The sequence below is a fragment of the Capricornis sumatraensis genome, chromosome 2 (genome assembly GCF_032405125.1).
Source record: "Capricornis sumatraensis isolate serow.1 chromosome 2, serow.2, whole genome shotgun sequence".
Taxonomy (NCBI): Eukaryota; Metazoa; Chordata; class Mammalia; order Artiodactyla; family Bovidae; genus Capricornis; species Capricornis sumatraensis.
This window is the reverse complement of record NC_091070.1, coordinates 178,889,770-178,911,766: the sequence shown is the minus strand read 5'-3', so window position 1 is coordinate 178,911,766 and position 21,997 is coordinate 178,889,770. Positions and strand designations below refer to the sequence as shown.

Genomic DNA, 21,997 nt, shown 5'->3' with positions numbered 1-21,997 from the left:
CCTCCAGGAAATCCACCCGACCCAGGGATCAAACCCATGTCTCTTAATGTCTCCTGCGTTAGCAGGCAGGCTCTTTACCACTAGTGCCACGTGGGAAGCCCAAAATCATATCTCTTGAATGACATATATTATAAGCTACATATTTGCCTTTGAAATCTGAATCAGTTACACATTATTGTCTTTGTTTCTAGATTCAGGAATGTTTTAGATTTTTCTCTATGTTTAAATAAACATAATGTCAGAGGAGGGATTATGGAGGAAGTTTTAGTTTGTCTTAGTTCAGATGTTAAAATGTAACTAGTTTTTGGTGGCATAAAATGTAACTAGTTTTTGGTGTCATATCAGTTGTTGAATAATTCTGTAATGTTCATGAAGATTTACTACACAGAGATGCTAATTTTTCTTCTTTTCTCCCCCCCTTAGCCATCTGTTGAGTCTTCAAGTCCAGGTAAGTATTTTCTATATTTTTTATCATCTTTATTTAACTAACATTTGACCTATTAGTTACATAAAGGTTAGAGGAGTTAGACTATCATCTGACTGACTTTTCTTCTGAATGCTTCTTTTCTCTGGGGAAAAAGAAATGGATGAAATATTTGACTGCTCATGAAAGTACAGGTGAGGCTGCTGTGAGTTCAACCTCATGACTTTTTGTGGGTTTCTTCTCTCTCTCTTTTTTTTTAATGAATTGCCACATGTATTTTGTGTATTTTTTATTTGCTGTTTGATTTGAAGTGTATTTTTGAAAAGGAGTCTTTAACTGATTAGAGATACTTGCTTATAGAGAAAATTCAAAATATTTTCTTACAAAAAATATTGTTAATGTGTTTAATGAGAGAGGGGAAGGTAAAATAAAAGGTTCAACAAGAGAGTATTGTAAATTAAGGAAGTTATTTTAAAATTTTATTAGAATCAAGTTTTCTCCTCTGGCCATGTATCTGACCTTGTAGTTTCCTTGAAATACAATATAGATTTCATTTTTTTCTTTAACTTTGAGGTTGCAAATGTATGATCTTTGGGCCAAATCTGGGCCACTAATGTTTTTTGTTCAGCTAGTGTAGTGAGCTTAAAAAATTAGAATATTTTATTTAAAATCTGGATTTAGGTTTCTTATGCTCAGTCGAAGGTTCTGATACCACTGGGTCCAGCATTACTGTGTGTCAGCAATTGGTAGAAGCTAAACAGCAGTCAAGAAAGAGTTTGGTATGTGTTGATCTTACTGTCTCAATGTTCAGGGATTTTACTGAGAGAGGAGACTGACTTCTGCAGTGGGGTGGGCAGGTGAAGGAAGAGCCTAAAGTAGCTTAGGAAGAGAGAGAAAGGGAACTCTCCTGAGGCATGGTATTGTTTTATTTGAAAACATCTCACATTGCGTATTTAATAATGCTATATTACTGACCTTTTCAGATCATTGAAGCAGTCACTTTTTTGTGTTTAAAATTTTAGGAAGTTTTGGAAAATACTGAAAATAATATAAGGCTTTTTTAATTGTTCAGGGTCCTTTTCTTGAACACAAATCATTGTTCTCTGTGTCAGGTAGGAGTTGAATTGAAATAACTCTAGATCCCTTCTAAATGATTCAGTTCAGTTCAGTCAGTCAGTTGCATCTGACTCTTTGCAACTCTATGGACTGCAGCATGCCAGGCTTCCCTGCCCATCACCAATTCCTTGTACTACAAATTGACAGTTGATTTTGTCCTATTTATTTTAGCTGAAAATGTCTTTCTGATATTCTTGGAAGTGAAGTACATTATTAGGCTTTGTGACATTTCTGAAACTCAAGGTTTGTTTTTTTTTTCTTGTTTATAAATACGTTCTAGATGGAAATAGGTTGGAAGAAGTTGGAAATAATATGACCTCAGATAAATCAAATTACCATATCCTTTGTAGGACATGGTATTATTGTGCCTTTATTTCTTTTTTTCTTTCAAATACAGAAATCATTTTCATTGAAAAGATAAGTTTAGTTTTTGTAGTGTTGTGACTTTGCAAATAGATCAAATTTTAAACATTTTTCTGTGAACTTTCAAGACTTTTGTTAGGTAGTACATAGGTATGTAAAAATAATTACTCTAAAAGTGATAGTGGCTTTCTCAGTTTCCGTTGCATTTAAAACAGCTTAGGGTGAACTGGTAGAACAGTGGAGCTGGAAGAAAACAAATGTCTTTGATAGTTTTTATTACTTGCTGAATGCTTGTATTAATACAAATAGGATGAATTTTTTTGTTTCCAGAGTAAGGAACATCTTTTGAGGTAGACAGCATTTGGTGCATCAGTCTCCTGTCCACAGAAACGTTTGCTGTTCTTACAAGTAGTGCTAATTGTAGGCAATTTAAAAAATTGGTGGAGAAATTTGAAATAGAAACTTAATGTAAAAAAATTTGGTCCATTGGTGAAATGCTGTGTCCTTTGTCCTTTGTAACATCTTCACTTTGGAATTGAAGTGAAGATCACTCAGTCGTGTCCGACTCTTTCCGACCCCACGGACTTTTCAGTCAATGGAATTCTCCAGGCCAGAATACTGGAGTGGGTAGCCTTTCCCTTCTCCAGGGGATCTTCCCAACCCAGGAATCGAACCGAGGTCTCCTGCACTGCAGGTAGATTGTTTACCAACTGAGCTATGAGGGAATTGATGCTAATAATAATAGTCATGTGACCCAGGCTAAGTAGTTTGTCTGTTGATTCCACCAGTGTAAACTAATTACATCCAGTAGCCATTAGAGGTTGGGTTTTAGGGTAGGAAGGTAATAGAATGATTAAACAAGTCCACATGATATATTACAAACTGAATTTATTTTCTGAGTCATTGCAAAGAGGTAAGGTACATTTCTAGTAATTTTGCAGTAGGATGGAATTCTGTGATAAAGCAGGGATATTTGCATTAATTCTGAAGAAAAATATTTACACAAAGCACCAGACTCCTTAGCCCTAATAATTTACTTTTGGGATTCTTTTCCCTAGGAGATAACCTAACGATGGGCCTTAGTAATTAACAGAAAGGAATAGGATGGTTAGTTGGTCTTGAAGAACAAGGTAAAAAGAAGTCAACTGAAACAAAGAAGTCAAGATTAAGGCAAGAAAAAAACCTGAAATTGAAAGTTTCTAGAGAATGGTGCAGTGTATGTGTGGGGAAAGGAATTAAAGAGTGTTGAGAGAAAACGTTCACTCACACTTTGTAATTTTATATAATGGGAGGGTTAAAGTAACAAGGCTTTAAATATAATTGGCTTTGCAAATAATGAACAAAAATGGGGAACTTAAGTGTGTGTGTGTGTATGTATAATACTAGTGATTTGGTACTGTTTTCTCATGTGAGCTTGATTTTTAAGTTGGTAAAAGATTGTAAGTAGTTAGAAATTAAGCATAATTATTTTTAACAATATTTGCATTCAGTAGGAATTATATTATGATTAGGATAATAATATGCAAAATGGTAGCGTGAGGTTTTTTAGGATTTTTCTGCCAGCAAGGGAGAAAAGTATAGCAACATCTGTAGGAATACATAATTACTGACTAAGCATCCTAGAAGATTGCTGTGTGAAATGAAAAGTTTGGGACTGTTTTCTATTGAAAACTTGAGAAAGAAGGATAATGATTGGGACAAAAAAGCTATAACTAAATTAGTAATTCTCAAACTGCTCTTAGGGAACCCTGTGTCTAGTCCTTCACCCAGTTCTAAGATTCTTTTCTAAAAGTGTACCACATTATTCTTCATTTCTAGAAGAAATTAAGATAATACTTTTCTAAATGTTGTTTTAGCTTTATAAGTTGCTCTAAGACTTTGGTAACTAATTTGTACTGTACAAGATAGACTAGCTGATTTAGCAGTTATATATTTCATTATTTTATATTTGATAGCAATATTTTGTTCTGTTCCTCCAAGAGCACAGTGACTTCTGAGTGCTCTGCCCTCTGACCTAGCTTGCCGTTTACTCATCTTTTAGTAACTCATAGGTTCTCGTCAAGTATTCTTTGAGGCAGAATTATCTACTGCTTCTGAAACTCTTGACTAGACAGGAGCCTTAAAGAGCAGTAAAAGCACAGGCATTGGAATCAGCAGATCCAGAATTAAAGTTCCATTCTTGGCACCTGCTGGCTCTGTGAGTTTAAATATGCTGCTTAAACTCTTGAACTTCAAGTTTTTATTTTTACTTCTTAGGTTTGTTGGAAGATTAAGTGAGATAATGTACGTGAAGTGTTTGAGCATAGTATTTGACACATAGTAAACACTCAAACAATGGTTCTTAATGCTAAAAATATTGGGAGGTAACAACAACCTTGGAGTCTTGGGTGCCCCCTTTTTCTTAATTGTCTGATTTTCCAAGAAATCAGCATCTGTATTTCTTTGTTTCACTGGTTTTCTTCAAAGATGAAGTAGGAGAGTAGGTATATCTATTGATACAACATTTAACACTTTAAACTGATAAAAGTAAATTGCTAATTGATTTTTTCATTTGTTTAAATAACTCATTTATTAGTTAACAGTCTTTTGCAAACAATCTTTTGTCCAGGTTTGGCATAGTGGGGATAGTTTATAGATTATATTCAATATATGCCCAGTATTTGCAATCTACTGTTAAAAGTTCTGACCCTATTGAGTTCAGCAATATTCTCCAGCCACAAGGCTAAAAATAGATTAGTTATACAACAGTTACCTACTGGATTATTTTTAATACCTTTCATAACACTTTTATATGCAATTTTAATAAACTTTGCTGTTTATACTCTGTCTTTGGGTTACTTCAACTAAGTTAAAGACAGCTATTTTCATATTAGAGTATATTTTTGTGGATGTGCTAGTAGAATAATATTTGAGTTCAGCTGTACTTTTCCCTAGGCTATATATTCAAATTATGGTATATTTCAAACTCTATATTCATACTTAATGGGTCTGTTAAGTATTAGTCAAGTAATTAAGAATTGTGATTTTTTTTTTCTTCACACAAAAGATCATTTTTATTTGATACAGCCACTATTTACAACTGAAGCTTTGGAAGATTACAGTACTCTTCAGACACCCTACCCTCATTTTATAGTTAAACTATAAATATATAGAAGTAAAACAGGGTAAAAAAAATCCTTAAAGATGTTTTGTGGGGGGTGATAAGTAAAGGCAGGAATTTTAGAAAACAAGAAATAAAATTTGCCGTGCATAGCTTTTCCCTCGTACTTTTACTTGACTTATATCCAGTTTCAAATAACATATACATTAATATTAATAAGGTACACATAATTTGGTTTACCAAACTGTTCAAAATATTCTTTACCAGGAGGTTCAGCAACATCAGATGACCATGAATTTGATCCATCAGCTGACATGCTGGTTCATGATTTTGATGATGAACGCACATTAGAAGAGGAAGAAATGATGGAAGGAGAAACAAACTTCAGTTCTGAAATAGAGGATCTTGCAAGGGTAAATAACAATAAGAGCTAGAGGATGAAGCGGTTATAACTTTTTTATGGAGAGAGGAAACACTTTAAATTTTAGTTCTCTATGTTATTTTGGGGAAAGCGGTATTTTATATATAAAATCAATACTGAGAAATTCTATGTGGCCATAGGTGGGATATTTAATGTTTGAAATGGAAGGCATTTTTTAAAAGAAACTTTATTATATGAATTAGTATTCAGTAGTTACTTCGATAAGACACCACAGGTACTGGATCAAAAATACTTTTAAAATGGGTACTGAATTTCATCATACATATCTTCTGTCCTCCCCCAGTTACTGCACCTTTTATTTACTCCCCTTCAGAAGCATGCCACTCTTTCTTAAGAGTTGTCATCCTTTTCCTCATGTCTTGCCTACTCTGTAATGTGCCCTAAATTGTCTCTGCCTATCCTGTAAAGATAACCAGTGATTTCATTGTTAAAACCATTGGTCACTTTTTTCTCTACTCTCAAGAGATACTCAGCACGGTTTACCATTCTCTTCCTGCACTGTAGCTTTCCCTATCTTCTTGTTCCTGCAGTGGCTTTTGCAGACTTGTCTTCCTTTCCTCAAGGTTTAATTTTGGGATTTCCCAGTTCTCAGTTCTGGGCTTTGTTTTCATCCGTCAGTACTCCTCAGTGTAGTGTGAGAGTCAGCCCCATCAGAATCAACTATGAACTTCCTCAGAAATATGCATTCCTGTGCCTTTCCCCCAGGCATACTAAATCAAAATTGGGATGGGGTGGTGGGCTCAGATCTGCATCATCATTAATGCACACCATGTTTAAAAATGCTCATTAGTAGGTGATTGATCTAATCTTGTTGTGTTTGTATGCTTAGTATTTCTTAGTTATTTTTGTAGCATTATCCTGTTTGCTGTCTCCACTACCGACCTGCTTGACATTTCTGCTAGGATATCTCAGTAGACATCTTTAAATTTTAAAGGTCTAAAACAGAACTGTTGATTGATACTCTCTTCATTTGCCTGTTCTTCCCTGTTTTTTCCATCTCAGTAAAAAATGCCAACACTCTATATACCTTGTTGAGTAAGTCAGAAGCCAGGGAGTCATCTTCCTTCATTCTCAATATCTGTTCCTAAATAAGCCTATCATTTCTATCCAGAAATATCTGACTCTTGTTCCACCTCTACTGCTACCCTCAAGCCCAGGTCACCATCATTTTTAGCTTAGAATATACAGTAGCTTCCTAACTGGTTTCTTCATGTCCTCTTTTACCACTTTTCTCCAATGTATTGCCACAGTAACCATGATGAACTTTTCAAAATATAAATCAGTTTATGTCAGCCTCCTATGTAAAACTCTTCGTTGGCTTCCTGTTATACCAGAAGAAAATTCAGACTCCTTGCCCTGGCCAGCAAGGCCACCTACATATGGTCCTTTGTTCATGTATTACACTGCCCCTGTCATGGTGTCTATAGCTATGTTAGCTGCTTTTGTTCTTAGATGTGCTGGCTTTTTCCTATTTCAAGGCTTTTTACCTCATTTCCACTCTGTGGTATCTGTCAAGTCTGGGCTTAATGTTCCCTCCTCAAAATGGCTTTTCCTGGCCTCAGTCAGCTATTTTTAGCTGCTGTACCCCATCCATTGCTTGCTTTCTGTGTAACACAATTTGTAATTGTATGTTTGTTAAGTTTTTGTCTATATTCTCCTTAGTTCCATGAGAGGAGGGATAGTCTGTTTACCAGTATATTTCATAGCACATAGCAAGAGTGGTCACTAAATTCATTTTTGAATGAATGGATAAATCAGTTTGGTATGTTATCATTAAAAGGTGTTACATGTACAGTCTGCTGCACTTCAGAACAAAAAGAAGTAAGACATACGCCAGTCTTTAAGCATTTGGAGTATATAATGTCACGGAAAAATGAATTCTTATACCCTTATAGTAATAAAGATTAATCTATGCTTCAGAATTTTAGTTCGGAACTTTAAAGAGCTGAAAAAAATAGTCTGACTAAGTCAAATTTTGTCAGTTCCATTTTGGATCATGTAGTAATTAAAACTGGCTTAATCCATAAACCTAAGCAATTCAATATTTTGTTATTTTAAGCCAGACAACAGCATTGATCTTAGTGGTAATGTGCAGAGCTGTTAAAAAGCTTTTCAAGGATGAGTTAAAAAGCACATGAGGAATCTGGACTCAGAACCATTCTTTAGGAGAGGCTAGAAAGCATTCAAAAGACTAGTATAATTTGCTTGGATGATTCAGAACCTAGGCAAACATCAAAGGAAACAGTTGATTTAAAATGGTTGCTTCATGTATTCATGAAGTCGAAAGGCAATTATTTCCAAATATTTGCCTCTTGTTTCAAAGAAATTTACCACTTTGGATATATTTTCTTTCTAAATAACCCACCCATGGGATAAAAGGTAAAGGAAGAAAATCTTATATTTTCCATTTTTTCACATTCTATATTATTCAAGTAATTTGAGTAAGTAATTACTCGAGGTAATCAAGTATGGTCAAAATAGGTTATGAGGTGGAATAATTTTTATTTTATTTCAGAAAATGGCCTGCTATATTTAACTAGTACAAAATTACTGCAGGACTTTGCTAAAATTTTTATCATGCTGTGGTCTTTTCCTATTTTTCCCTTTATTCAATTTCCTTCCTTGGTCTGTTACAATCCCAAAATCTGCTTTCAGATGCTCCTTTTTTTGGAAAAAATAATTAAAATAGAATTATTTGTAGAATATATACAAAGGGAGAGAAAGACAAGGGAACCAATCTTTATCATTCTTTTCAACCAGACAGTCTTTAACCTTCTCTGAAACTACTTCTAACCTTTCCTGGAGTAATTAAGGCTTAGGTGTAAGTAGCATATAATCACCAGTGCTTTCATCTGTAGCTTGCAGCTAAGCTAGAGGGCAAGTATATTGGATTTCTTATAGTTGTAAACTCTTTAGGTCCAAACCAAACTAGTTTTGTACTTGTTTAAAACAAAAGGAGCAAGTTTTTGTTATTGATGACTGATTTGCTTTTATAGAAGTAAAACATTATAGTTACGTCAGGAATTGGTAGGGTAGTTTATACCTGGTACTTCGGTTGCATGAAAAGGACCTTTGATGTAATGTAAAATTTTTACAGTTGTTTCATTCAGGAGTATCAGTGACTGCATAGCCTGTAGCTTTAAGTTCATTAATGTGAATTCTAAAATTTAAGTGAAAACTAGCTTTGATATGTATTGTTAGCATTTGTATATGTGAATCTTACCAGTATAAAAGACATTTTAGTTAAGTTTATCATTTAAATGTTTTAAGAGAATTAGTTGTACAGGTTAGAATTTATTGATAATATTAGAAGAGGTGTCAGAATCATTCCCATAGTAAACTTTAGTTTGTAAAAATGGTGATATGCAGATTTAACTCTGTTTTTCAAATGTACACTTAAAACCCACCATCTCACTTTGAACAGTAGCAGTCTGTTTCAGAGAAAGGAGATCAGGATCAGCTGTTATCTTTATTTGTATTTTTGCGAAATCATGTTATAACAATGTTAATACTTTAAATTGCTAAGCACATTTTACTTGGTGAATCTCTAGAACTAGAGAATAAAGATTAAAATGTGAGTTGTTTTTTTTTTAATTATTCACAACACATGAATTATACAGGTAAGAAAAAAGCTCCAACATGAGTACTAAAGAGAAGAATTCACTGTCTTCATCATCTCTTCCTAGTTTTATAGTCAAAGCCCAGTCTAAGAGGTTGGTTACCTTAGGAACTGTCACTCCTGTCTCTTAGGCCTTCTTGCCTGAAAATCAATCCCTTTCCTTCTTCCCAACTTCATTTCCTGGTAAGTCACAACAAGTATAAAAAGAGATGTCTATCCACCAAATCAGAGAAGGCAACAGCAACCCACTCCAGTACTCTTGCCTGGAAAATCCCATGGACAGAGGAGCCTGGTAGGCTGCAGTCCATGGGGTCGCGAAGTCAGACACGACTGAGCGACTTCACTTTGACTTTTCACTTTCAAGCATTGGAGAAGGAAATGGCAACCCACTCCAGTGTTCTTGCCTGGAGAATCCCAGGGACGGGGGAGCCTGGTGGGCTGCCGTCTATGGGGGTCGCCCAGAGTCAGACACGACTGAAGCAACTTAGCAGCAGCAGCCTCCACCAGATGGCCCTTGAACGGCCATCATCTGCTACCACATGCAGTAAATGACTAATCCCCTGATGTGAGGGAGAGGGAGCCACTTTCTCTGCAGCGAGGAGACAGATACCACTCCATCCTTACAATACTGCTGGTGGTGCTTGGTAACTGTACCCTGTTACTTGAAGATAAATGTCAAATTTAATTTCAGATACCATGTTTGTCTTTGAAAAAGTCTATGCTGTTTTCACCTCCAGCTAGTCTCCCTTCAGCTTTCACAGACATGACTGTCCCTCTTTTTGTTGTAATACTTAGACAACTTACTTTTTAAAAGCACAATATGCAAGTATAGTCCACATGCCTGTATTTTTATTCATTTTGTACTTTGTCCGGTTTCCTTATTTTTATAGTCTGTCAACCCAGCACGTCTTATTTCACTGTCCCTAAGAATGATGTACACTTAACCTAGGGTCATGTTTCGAGGAAAGGAGTATGCATATGTATATAAGGGCTCTGTAAAGTAGTAAGTCAGACTGCCTCTTTTAAGAACTCAGCTGCACTGTTTAATCAGTGTGTGACTTTGGACCGGTTATTTAACATGATTAAGCTTCAGTGTTCTTACACAGATGATATATGTAAAGCATTTAGCAAATGTCTGATACATGATAATCACTCAAATCTTAATAGTTATTCATAAAATTCTCAAAGAAATCTGTAACAAACTGCAGCCAAAACTGTGGAGAACCCCTGTACTTGATTCATAATTTTTTTCACCCTGCTCCTCCCATTTCTTAACACTTGTATGAATGGGAACAGTTTATTGTGATGTTTCCATTAATTTGAGGAAAGCCCTTTAATCTGTGGTAGAACATAGACTTTGGCAGTATAAGCTAATGAGAAAGTCTGTGGAACAGGTAACTGATGGGTCCTAGTATAGTGTACTGTCAGCCAATTTAATCCTCTCTTTTTTTTTTTTCCAGAGGGGAATAACAACTTTTGCTTTACAGGGTAGCATTACTTTGAGCAGGCTTAGGCAAAATGACGATTTAGTTGTAAAGCTCATGTAATTTCATTAAGGGTGGGGCGAGGTCTAGACTTCAGGGATTCCTGTGCCACCAGGACACTTTTTTACATGCTGGTGTCCTTTTTCAGTCCAATTTTTGTCATATGTTGCAAGTTTTCAGGCTCTAAGATTTATTGCTTGGGATACAGCCTATATTCTTTAGCTGCTATTGGTAAAAATTGGGAAACAAATTAGGTTCAAGCTTGGGTCATGTGCCGTTTTCAAATGAATGGTCAGAGAATGCAGTGATTCCAATTGAGTTAGATGCTCTGAGTCCAGGAGGTAAACTGTCAGTCAAAATACATGCTTAGAATGGAGGAAAGAATGTTTCTGGAAAAATCAATGTAGAAAGAAAGGACTGGTTGACAGACAACAAGAAATGATACTTGAATTTGAAACTGGAGATTCCTCAGCAAAATTGATTTGGGGTTTTATTGTATTTGTGTTTGCTGTTAGGACTTCCCATTATACCTTAGATCAAGTAAGATACTTTTTAATACTATGTGGATCATGGCTGTTGCTTACTAATTTGTTGTTTCTAACTTGCTGCTTACTCGTAATAACTTGATATTGGGCAACAGAATTTAAAAGTTGATTACTAAGAAAAGCATAATACCACTACATATTCTTTAGTTTTCAGTATTAAGCAAGAATTTTCTTGATGGACTGCTGCTGCTAAGTCGCTTCAGTCATGTCCGACTCTGTGCAACCCCATAGACGGCAGTCCACCAGGCTCCCCCGTCCCTGGGATTCTCCAGGCAAGAACACTGGAGTGGGTTGCCATTTCCTTTTCCAATGCATGGAAGTGAAAAGTCAAAGTGAAGTCGCTCAGTCATGTCCAACTCTCAGCAACCCTATGGACTGCAGCCTACCAGGCTCCTCCGTCCATAGGATTTTCCAGGCAAGAGTACTGGAGTAGGGTGCCATTGCCTTCTCCACTTGATGGACTAGGCAGGGGTATTTTGTTGACAAGTGATAAAACCAGCTTTGACCGAAAGTAAACTTTTTAGAAGTTTGTCAAAACTTTTTTAGATGATTATTGCTTTTAATATTTTTTAGATGTCATATGAATATATATCTAGGTCTAAGGAATATCTGGAACTAGAGATTCAGTGTCACAAGGACCTCTTGATCACTCTTAATCCATGGTTAAATCTATTGATTTCTTCTGTGGGATCCCTTGTTTGTTCTTTACCACAGTCACTAATTTAGTTCAGATTCTGATTATACTCACATAAATGATAGCAGTGGATTCCAACTTAGCAAACTAAATTTCTCCCTGCCTAGGTTCATCTTGAATAATACGTTGTGTGCATAATTTTCCCAAAGCCCTTCTATAGCGTCAGTCAGTGTTCAGCAGCTACTCTCAAATGCATCAAAAGTAGACTATGACAGATGCCTTTAGAAACTAAGTAAAACTAGAGAAAATAGGTAAAAGAAAACTAGCCAGCCCTTTATTTTTTTTAGTTACTGCAAATCAGGATAACCTGCTTATTCATTTTTTGTTTCTGTAGTCGTTCAGTTGTTTGACTTGTCTTGACTTTTCTCTGCCAATTCTGTTACTGTTTCTCTAATTCAGGCACTTCTCTTTCAAATACACTGATCAATCACTTCTGACTCTACTCTGTTCTCTGCTTAGTCAGTATTGGGGGTGTTGCCAAATTTTTCTTTGAGAAATGAATTTTTATAAAACAAGTCACACTTGTCATATGTGTAGCCAAGAGAGAATAATCTTGGACTTAACCATGGAAGTCAGATACTCCACTTTCCAAATGATGGTTAAAAAAAAAGAAAGAAAAATTCTTTCCATGCAGTTGGTAGATTACTTATCTTTTTGACATATAACTGAGCTAGATGTCAGCTGTTAGTGACAAGCTTTATTAAGGATAATGATCACAATTTATTATGTTCCACTGAAAAGCCTGGTTTGCAGTTACCTTATCCTAGAAATGATGAGAGTGGTTCTCCAGATGGTCTCATACCAACAACATCAATGTCACCTGGTACTTTAAAAAATGCAGAAACTCACGCCTCACCTCAGCCCTGCTAATCTTTGAGGTAGAGTTCAGTTGTAAGTTTAAATAAGCCCTCAAGGTGAATCTGTTGCCCCTGAATAAGACAGATCAAAGGTAGAGAGCCTGTTGTTGTTGAGCTACTAAGTCGGGTCCAACTCTTTGCAACCCCTTGAACTGCAGCAGGCCAGACTTCCCTGTCCTTCACTATCTCCCTGAGTTTGCTTAAACTCATGTTTTATTTTATTGGTAATCATACCTCTTTTGGTGATCTCTCAAAGTATCAGTTAAACGCAGTTGTAAAAATTAGAGGTAACAGCATATTAAGGTAATCTTAAAGACGAAATATTATGAAACAAGCTGTTGGTAAATTCTCAAGGTCCATGGTAATGTTGGTTGCAAGCCTACACTAAAGTGTTTTTCTTGGTTTGGCCCTTATTCATAATAGTGACCTCAGTGGCATCTTGCTCATAGAAGTGACTTCAGTTGCTAATCCTGCTTCTAATTTGCGATGCAGAATAAGTTTATGGAAAATATGAGCTGAGATTAAGAGTTCTGGGTACTACAATAAAGTCTCTGTCAGTACATCATGTTTCTCTCTGCTTGGTTTTCTTATTTACATATAAAGGTACCACTCTCATCCGGTACTTTTAAAGATCAAATAAGATAGTATAATATTTTCACTTTGTTAAGAAACGAGAATAAGGTAGTGAATCAAAGTGTTTATCACAAATGCCTGGCATATAGAAGACGTGATGGCAGCTATATGTTATGATTGTTTATTTAACCCATCTTTTCTACATCATATTCTTATTTCTTTCTTGATTTTGAAGTTCTTTTTTCTTAAATCCTGACTCCTAATTCCTAAATTTCTGTTTCTTTGTACCAAATGCTTATACTGGACCAGGTATCTGGAGGGACTAGATCCTTGAACACTTCAAGCATTATCTCTTATTGTACTTTGAAGGTCACAATAATTAAGTCAATTAAGTATACCAGCTTGTCATTGATTTCTTTCAGAAACAGATTCACAAACTGATTTATAACTACAGTATCCATGTACAGTATGAAATATTAATAGAAGTGTTAAACAGCATTTTCTTCCTATTTCTCTTATAAGGAAATTTTTTCCAAATTATCGTTATTTGCTTTTTACACACAAATTCTGAGTGATGGGAGTTAACTGTATGATCTAATTATTTAGTATCATCAGGTTATATCCTCCAATCTGATGTATTGATCCTCACTATAAGAAGGTATTTCACACACAGGCTAGACTTGTTTCTGTCCATGAATAAGACTGTGATACTACTGGAGAAATACAAAGTCTTATTTCACGATTATCCTTTTTCTAGGTTCTAAACTGACTCGGTTAAGTTTTTCTTCAGAGTGTGTATGTGTATGTTATAGGCTCAGACTATTTGGGTTAAATTTTCTTTTTATAATTTTGTCATGTTTCCCTGATACTCTGTAACACTTTATTACTGATTAGAATGAGTACCTTCTGCAGAAATCTCATTTCATTTCATAACATGTGGATATTTCTTCATTTCACCCTCAGGAAAGTGTGCTTTTTGTGGTTGGGGGAGGTTCAGGTCCCTGGCTGAAACAGCCTGATACACTGAGTATGGGGTTTTGTAATTAGACTCAAAATCTGTTTTCACTACTTGTAACTTGTGTGGTTTTTGGAGAAATTGCTTAATCTGCTGGCCTCAGTTTCCTTATCTATGAAGTGGAGATAACACAACAGTTTTGTAAGATGTACAGTAAAGATTACATGAAATGATTTTACATAACCCTAGGAAAGAATATATGGCTGATGTAATCCAGTATCATTCATGTATGTTATTGCTGTTTTTAATGTGTTTGGGCTGGGCTCTAAATTTCATTCCCCTTTCTTGGTTTCTATTTCCCCACTCCCAAATTATGTATGGTACTCATAGTAAATGTGAACTGATTGTTGGTGTACAGTCACTGAATTGAAGCAGAAAAGAATAATAAAGATTAGGGTTTTTCTGGTTTCAGAATTATATTGTTTTACCTTTTATGATTTGTGAATTCTTGAAAACAGTTCTAAGAATATTCTGCTGAATTAAGATTTGTGAATGATAGGAATATGAAATGTCATCTGTTAAAAATTTAACTTTTGTTCGGTCTATTTAGGAAGGCGACATGCCGATTCATGAACTTCTCAGCCTTTATGGTTATGATAGTACTATTCGGCTACCTGAAGAAGATGAGGAGGAGGAAGAGGAAGAGGAAGAAGATGATGAAGATGCTGATAATGATGATAACAGTGGATGTAGTGGGGAAAATAAAGTAAGGTTATACATATATTTTTATCTTCCTGAAGTTAAAATTTTATTGATACATTGATTTTGATTGCTTGTTTTTGTCATTTCTTTTCACTCTAACTTTAAAGGCAATATATTTAAATATAAAACTTAAGATATAGACATATGTAATGCAGATTGGAAGTTCCCTGTAATCTACTCCAGAGAGGCAATAGTTTACTCTGTCATTCCTGTTTTTTTAATGCCTGTTCTAAATAAATTTGTACCAACTTTTAAAATGCTGTTTTTTTACGTAATAATGGTTAATTGTACTCATTTTTATTTTGTTTTGAAATAACTTTAGGTTTGCATAAGAGATTCAAAGATAATTCAGTGCATCTCTTTGTACTCTAGTCGACTTCCTCTACTGTTAGCATCTTGTGTAACCATGGTATATTCATATAGTCTTCTAGTTTTATCTGGAATACTATGACCTTTCATCTGCAGCACTTTTTATCTTAAAGAGATTTAATGTATTATTCCACAGGAAGAGAATATAAAAGATTCCTCAGGTCAAGAGGATGAAACTCAGTCTTCCAATGATGATCCATCTCAATCTGTTGCTTCTCAAGATGCCCAGGAAATAATCCGTCCACGTCGATGTAAATATTTTGATACAAGTAAGTATTATTAGTTACTATTTTTTATATGATTTTTGCTATTTAATATTTTAGTGTTTTTTTTCAATACTCTGAATTCATTGATTTGGAAATCTCGCTCATCAGTAATGGGATTTTGTTCTAGATTATTAGTTTAGTTGTACTGGTGCCATGTTGTCCATGAATATGCTACTGTAATTATTATGTGTCACTATGATACCTGATTTTGAATGTGTTCCTTTTTTTCCACTCTTGACTGTTCTTTAAATTTGTTGTTTCATGGTCATCTTTTTAATTTTTCCTAGTCTTTTCCTCAGTTTTCCATTTTCTGCTTTCTTTGCCTCTCAGTCTAGATAATATTCATAAGCATTGCTTTCTCTAACCAGTGGTTCCCAAGTCTAAAGAAATTGTTGGCCCTTGAGGTAGGAATATATTGTACAGAGAAAGAACTCTGCTGATGTTTCTACCTCCTCAAAGTCATTGACCAGTAGTCGATACAACATTTAACGTATGTATCTTGAATATTTGCATGTATCACTACTCCATAATGTTTTCATTCTAAGCAAGAATCCTTACCTTAGAAATAAGGTAAGAAAAAGTTAACCATTAGTGTTGTTAGTTTAAATATGTAGTTTAAATTTCTATATTTAAAAAAGAAAAATACTTGGATACAATATAATAACCTCTCCTGAAGTGTGATAAAGTAAAAATTGATTAAACATGGTTACTGCTTTGTGTGAATGACTTCTGTTACACATTTTTGTTTAGAGGTCAGTGTAGGGCTGCTGGTGATAATTTTATTGTGAATTTTTCATTTAGAGATAACAGTCCAACTGAAAAGTGTTACCACTGCACAGAGAAATTAATTACATTTAATTATTTGGAGAAAATGTATTTTTCCCCTAGTTAAACCAGGAGCAGGTCCATTGCCAAAATTTGCTTAAAGTGGGATACTAAGTGACTGCGTCTTGAAATAATATATCATAGTTCAGATGTTATTTCAGTATGCATGGAAACTATACATACAGTGCCCATCTTAGCTTTTCCATAGAAAGAATTAATTTCTGTGTGTGATGTTACCATTTTGAATTTTGTGTGCCATTGTAGAGTTGAGAAGATGCTGACAATCAAGTGGTTTTCAGATTTCCCGCTCCTTTATGTAAAGGCATTCTTAGTTCACAATGTAAACAAATAGCAATTTGCCTGCTCTGAATAAAACAGAAGTTGGGGAGATACACATGCTCTCTCTTCCTGTGTTCCCCCAAAGTGATGTTATAGCATTCTCAAGTGTTTTAAGGAGCACTGTTCAGAAACTATTATTTTGTCCCAACTCTCATTTAATAAGGGAAGAAACTGAGATCATATAGTTTTTCTGTCACCAGGCTGTTGGAAGCAGAATTAGGTTTAGAAACAGATTGTCTTGACTCTGAATCAATTTTTTCCCTAAAGTTTTTTGTAGAGTATTATTTCATGAAAATATAGTTATTTAAGAAGATTGTCCTGGAAGGTGTATGAGTTTTGTTTTTGTTTTAACTGACAGGGTAATATTTGACTAAAAATATCTTGACCTACCTCTGCAAATACTTTTTGGCATATTTAAGTATTTGATGGTAGATGTAAGAATGGACAGGCTAAGCAATCATTTTATAGTACTATTGTCTTACTTATTCTAGATAGTGAAATAGAAGAAGAATCTGAAGAAGATGAAGATTATATACCATCAGAAGACTGGAAAAAGGTAGTTAGAGCCATATTTTCCCAAAACTTAGATAAATTAATATTTAAAGAGCCAAGTATCTTCTTTTACCAAAAGTTTGATATATGCTCAGATTTTCCCTTAATACATCCAGGTGAGAAATAACATAAATTTTCTTATAAATAACGATATAAAAAAATCATACTTTGTTGAACAAGTTGGTACTCAAAGCAAAATTACAAATCCAAATTTCTAAACTAGTCAGGAACTAGACTTTTGTTAGCCACACTGTAAAAAGTATCACATGTGATGTTTTCTTTTTGTATATATATATTTACTTGAGAAAACAATTGTGGAGGCTATGGTATTTGTTAAGTAAATTTTGTTTGATGAGTTAGATTACAGATTTTTCTATCCCACTTTAATGTTGATACTCGCAGCTCAAAGTATATTGTGTGAAGAGATAGATTTGGACTTTGGTATAACTATCCATAATTAATTTCTAAAATGAGTTTAAAGATAATGACATGGTCTTTAATTATACAAGTGTATAATTAATCTCATGGTTAAACTGAAGAATTTTTAAGCTGCTGCCGAACAGTTGACTTATTAGGAAGAAGTGTCACATTATTATGTAGAATTGATTAGGACAAGTCATCTATAAGAGGTGATGTCATACTTGTTGAGATAGATACCTGATTTATCTCTTAGAATCTCTGTTGCGGGTTTTGGTTTTTTTTCCCTTGGTGTTCTTTTCCCTAGGTCTGATTCTGAATTTAGTGCATAAACAGTCGTTTATGGGGAAGCAGAATAGCCCAAAATAAAAAATCGAGTGGCCTTTCTGGCCTTTTTAAGTCATGATTGTTTACTTAATTAGTCAATACTTCTGATCCTTCCCTGTGTTTTGTTTGTTAGTTTCTTTGAAGTTGTCTGGTCTGGATGCCAGGGGCACACTTAAGAGATAACCCCCTTTGTGGATTAAAATAAGGAAAAATCTGTATATTTGTAGTTGCAGCTGGGAAGAATGAGTATTAAAATGACCTTGGACTGTGCTACCCGAGGATTATGGGCTTCAGCCAGAATTGATATATTTATGGGTTTCTAAAGAGATGTTGGCTTCCCTTGTAGCTCAATCAATAAAGAATCTCTCTGCAATGCAGGAGACCTGGGTTTGATTCCTGGGTTAGGGAAAATCCCCTGGAGAAGGAAATGACAACCCACTCCAGTATTTTTGCCTGAAGAATCTCCTGAACAGAGGAGCCTGGCAGACTACAATCCATGGGGGTCGCAAGAGTTGGACACAACTTAGCGATTAAACCACCACAGAGAGGTTTAGAAAAGAGAGACATCAGTGTGGGTTAAAGTGGTAAGGAAAGATTATCACAGTGCATGTATTAATTATTAATAACTTGAATGATTAATGAATAAATGATGGGACTGAAGACAGGAAAAAAATGATCACAGAAGTTACTATTTGTGTAACTTGTTTAAGCGTGTTTTTCAGTCATTTCTGATTATTAAATCATGCAGAAATTAAAATTAGAGAAGCTGGAAACTTTGGTAATCATCTTAAACTGTTTTTTTTTTATCCAAGTTTGTTTTTTCTCCAGTATAAATTGATTTTGTATCTGGAGTGTCCCCATAGAGTATTTGATTGAGCCTTGAATTTTTTCTTTTTTTAAATGAAGCAGTACAAACTCAAAGGAGGGAGAACATGGGGGAGATAAAGCCCTCATTACTAGAAGTATTAGTCCCGTCCTCAGGAAAATTATGTAATAAAGCAAATCCAGATTTATATAATAAAGTAAATCCAGATTGTCTTATTTTAGTGCGATTTGTAAAAAGCTGTCAGGATTCAGAGATTAATCTTCTAAGGCTTGTAAGACAAAATTAAATTTTTATTGAAACCTGGGGTAGAGGAAACAGCTTTGAAATCAAACCTGAGTTCAAGTTATAGCCCAGAATTTACTAATAGTGTGATCCTAAGGAAACTCATTTTCTTGAGTTTCATCTCCTTACATACAGTATAGGGACAGCAAATTCAGCCTTGTTGAAGTTGTTGAGGATTAAATAAAAAATTTGCATAGATACTTGGTACATAATGCTCCTAAATGCTGTTTTCCTTCATTTCCCTACAGAACAAATTTAAGGTGAAAAGTTTCTGAATGCAGTAGGAAAAAGGAGAGGTGTCTTTTCTTTATACTAAGCTAGAAATTACCAACTCTGGCTTCATGTTAAAATCACTTAAAGAAATTTTAATGCTGATTATCATGGCCGTCATCTAGAGATTCGAGTTTATTTGGTCTAGGATGGATCCAGACATTGAATATTTATAGAAGCACCCCAGCCAGGGTTGATAACTTGACTATTTATTCTCTGATAGGTGGAGATGAGTTAACTTAAAAGGGGCACAAGAAGTGACAATAGGGTAATCTTTTTTATAGTGAAAGATACAAGGAAAATTCCTATGTATGAGTAGAGAAAATGTGTGTGTGGTATTTTTAGAAAAACTAACTGGTTTTCCTGTACAGGTGCAATAAATTTATTACATAGACATGTCTTTGAAGTTACACTAGATAAAATGAAGCTCTAGCATCAGTGGGAAACAGTAATAGGAGAGAGGAACTCTTCAAATCCCAGGAGTTATTTAAACTTACTAGACCATGATTTCATACCTTTCCTACGTAAGTCTTTATTCTGAAAATACAGTAACTGTGTTAACATTTAGCCACAGACAGAAGAGGGCCCATGTAATTAATCTTGGTCCCTATGTCATACATTAATAAATTCTCATCAGTGGTGACCTCTAATTGTCATTCTGAACAGCGAGTTTCCCCTAACTTGTGTTTTGACTATATAGATTGATTACCAGATTTCCTAAAATAAGATTTAATTATGTTTGGGAGAAGTTATGATTTCATCTTACATTGTTTTAATGAAAGTTAGGCACTGATTACCTATCCATCTGGTTTGAAGTTTTATTTATTTGGCCTCTACTGGGCTTTATTCAAACTGTTTCTGTTATTTCCTTTACCTTAAAGCTCTGGTTCTCAGACTTCATTGTGTGTCAGAATTATATGGATAGCTTGTTAAAATACTTAATTGCTGAGTCCCATCCTCATAGTTTCTGGTTCAGTAGGTCTGGGGTAAGACCTGAGTATTTGCATTTCTCAGTTTCCCAGGGAAGCTGATTCAGAGACCATAGCTTAGAGTGGGTACTCTGAAAATACCTTAATTTGACTTTCTGCTTTTTAGAGTTATCTTATCAGTTGAATTACAAGAATTCATTTTTATTTCTTTTTCTCCATATTTTAAAGTAAAGTTCATATCCATTGTCTATATTGCATTTCACCCCATCATTATTACTAATACTTTCATCCAATCATGTCCAAGCTCTTATCTATTATTAACTCATTCATCCTCACAATACTCCTCTGAGGTAGTTAATTGGTTGTAACTATTTTATGACAGAAACCAGGAACAGTTAACCCAGGAAGATGGTAAATCTAGAAAGTGGACATAAAATCTGTTACTCCATCTTATTAACATTTTATATTTTTTAAAATAGGAGATTATGGTGGGCTCCATGTTTCAAGCAGAGATTCCAGTTGGCATTTGTAGATACAAAGAAAATGAAAAAGGTGGGTCATTCATATATTTACATAGCTGAATTCATGCTTTTAAAAAGCAGGAATTGATGAACTGTTTTTATAATGGGATAAGAACATGACAGTTCATTTGTTACCCCATGATTTATGAAAGAAGACCCCTACACCGTATCTGTAAGGAATATTTTCTGTTTCTTCAGCCAAGAAAGAAAAGTGAATGCCTGTTTGGTATTGTGTTATTAGATGACTTAAGACATTCTTTTAATCTTTTTTTATATTTTAAATACTCTGAATATACCTTTTTATAACCTTTATAATTTATACTTTAAAAGGTTATTTTGTAGCTTATTTTGTTCCAGTGGAAGCCATTGATAGATTTAAAAAAAAACTTAAGTGTAAACAACTGATATAAAAAGCTTATTTGCTCCTGAAATTTTTAATATTATTAATATTGAGTGTTTTGCTGTTTGTGTTATTTAATTTGGAAAAACAAACTTGTGTACTTAAATTTTGCATGATTTTTTGTTCATTTTTTTGTCTAATAGTGCTAAGGTAAGTCATAAAGATTAAATACTTGAACTTCTGAAAACAGAATACTTGAGGATTTTTTTTTAAGTCTATTTCAAATTATCCACTTTGTGAAAGTTCCAGAGAGAGAGAGAGAGAGAGAGAGAGAGAGAGAGAGTGTGTTTAATGAGTTCATGAGCAGTGTGACATCACTCAGTGTTAGAAATCTTTCTTCATTTCTTTTATTTCAGTTTTCTTTTCCACATTTCAGCTTACATATGCAGAGCCTCTGGGAGTTATAAAAGTCATCTTGTTTGTTTTCTTTTTAACATTCTCTCTGAAAACTTACTTTATATTCGAAGCATCTGCTTTTAGGGCAGAGCCCCAGATCAGAAGTCATTATGGGAGTATCACAGGCTCTAGTAAATTCTAGTGACAATGGAAATGTTTTAACACAGTAATAGCTTTCAAGTTAATTTCTGAAATATATCGGAACATTAAAGGTATTAATATGGAATGACCTTATTGTATACTGAAATTCTGTGCAGTTTTTGTAAATCATTGTAATTGTGTACAAAAATGAATGATCCACTGGGTTTTCTATTTTTTTGTATGTGACAAGTTAACATTACAGT

General features: G+C 34.5%; 1 protein-coding gene across 5 annotated transcripts in view; it reads left to right on the top strand.

Annotated features, from left to right (window-relative positions):
* The window catches only part of MIER1 (MIER1 transcriptional regulator), a 65,118-nt gene that overhangs the window by 14,866 nt on the left and 28,255 nt on the right, over positions 1-21,997 (top strand). For 3 of the 5 annotated variants that reach the window (XM_068963902.1, XM_068963903.1, XM_068963904.1), the window contains 6 exons: positions 424-448; positions 5,271-5,416; positions 14,783-14,938; positions 15,440-15,572; positions 17,225-17,289; positions 20,816-20,888. In XM_068963902.1, the coding sequence (XP_068820003.1) occupies positions 424-448; positions 5,271-5,416; positions 14,783-14,938; positions 15,440-15,572; positions 17,225-17,289; positions 20,816-20,888 (598 nt within the window). Of the gene's footprint in view, positions 1-423; positions 449-581; positions 619-5,270; positions 5,417-14,782; positions 14,939-15,439; positions 15,573-17,224; positions 17,290-20,815; positions 20,889-21,997 lie in introns of all 5 variants that reach the window. The other 2 variants (XM_068963901.1, XM_068963905.1) reach the window with 2 other exon arrangements.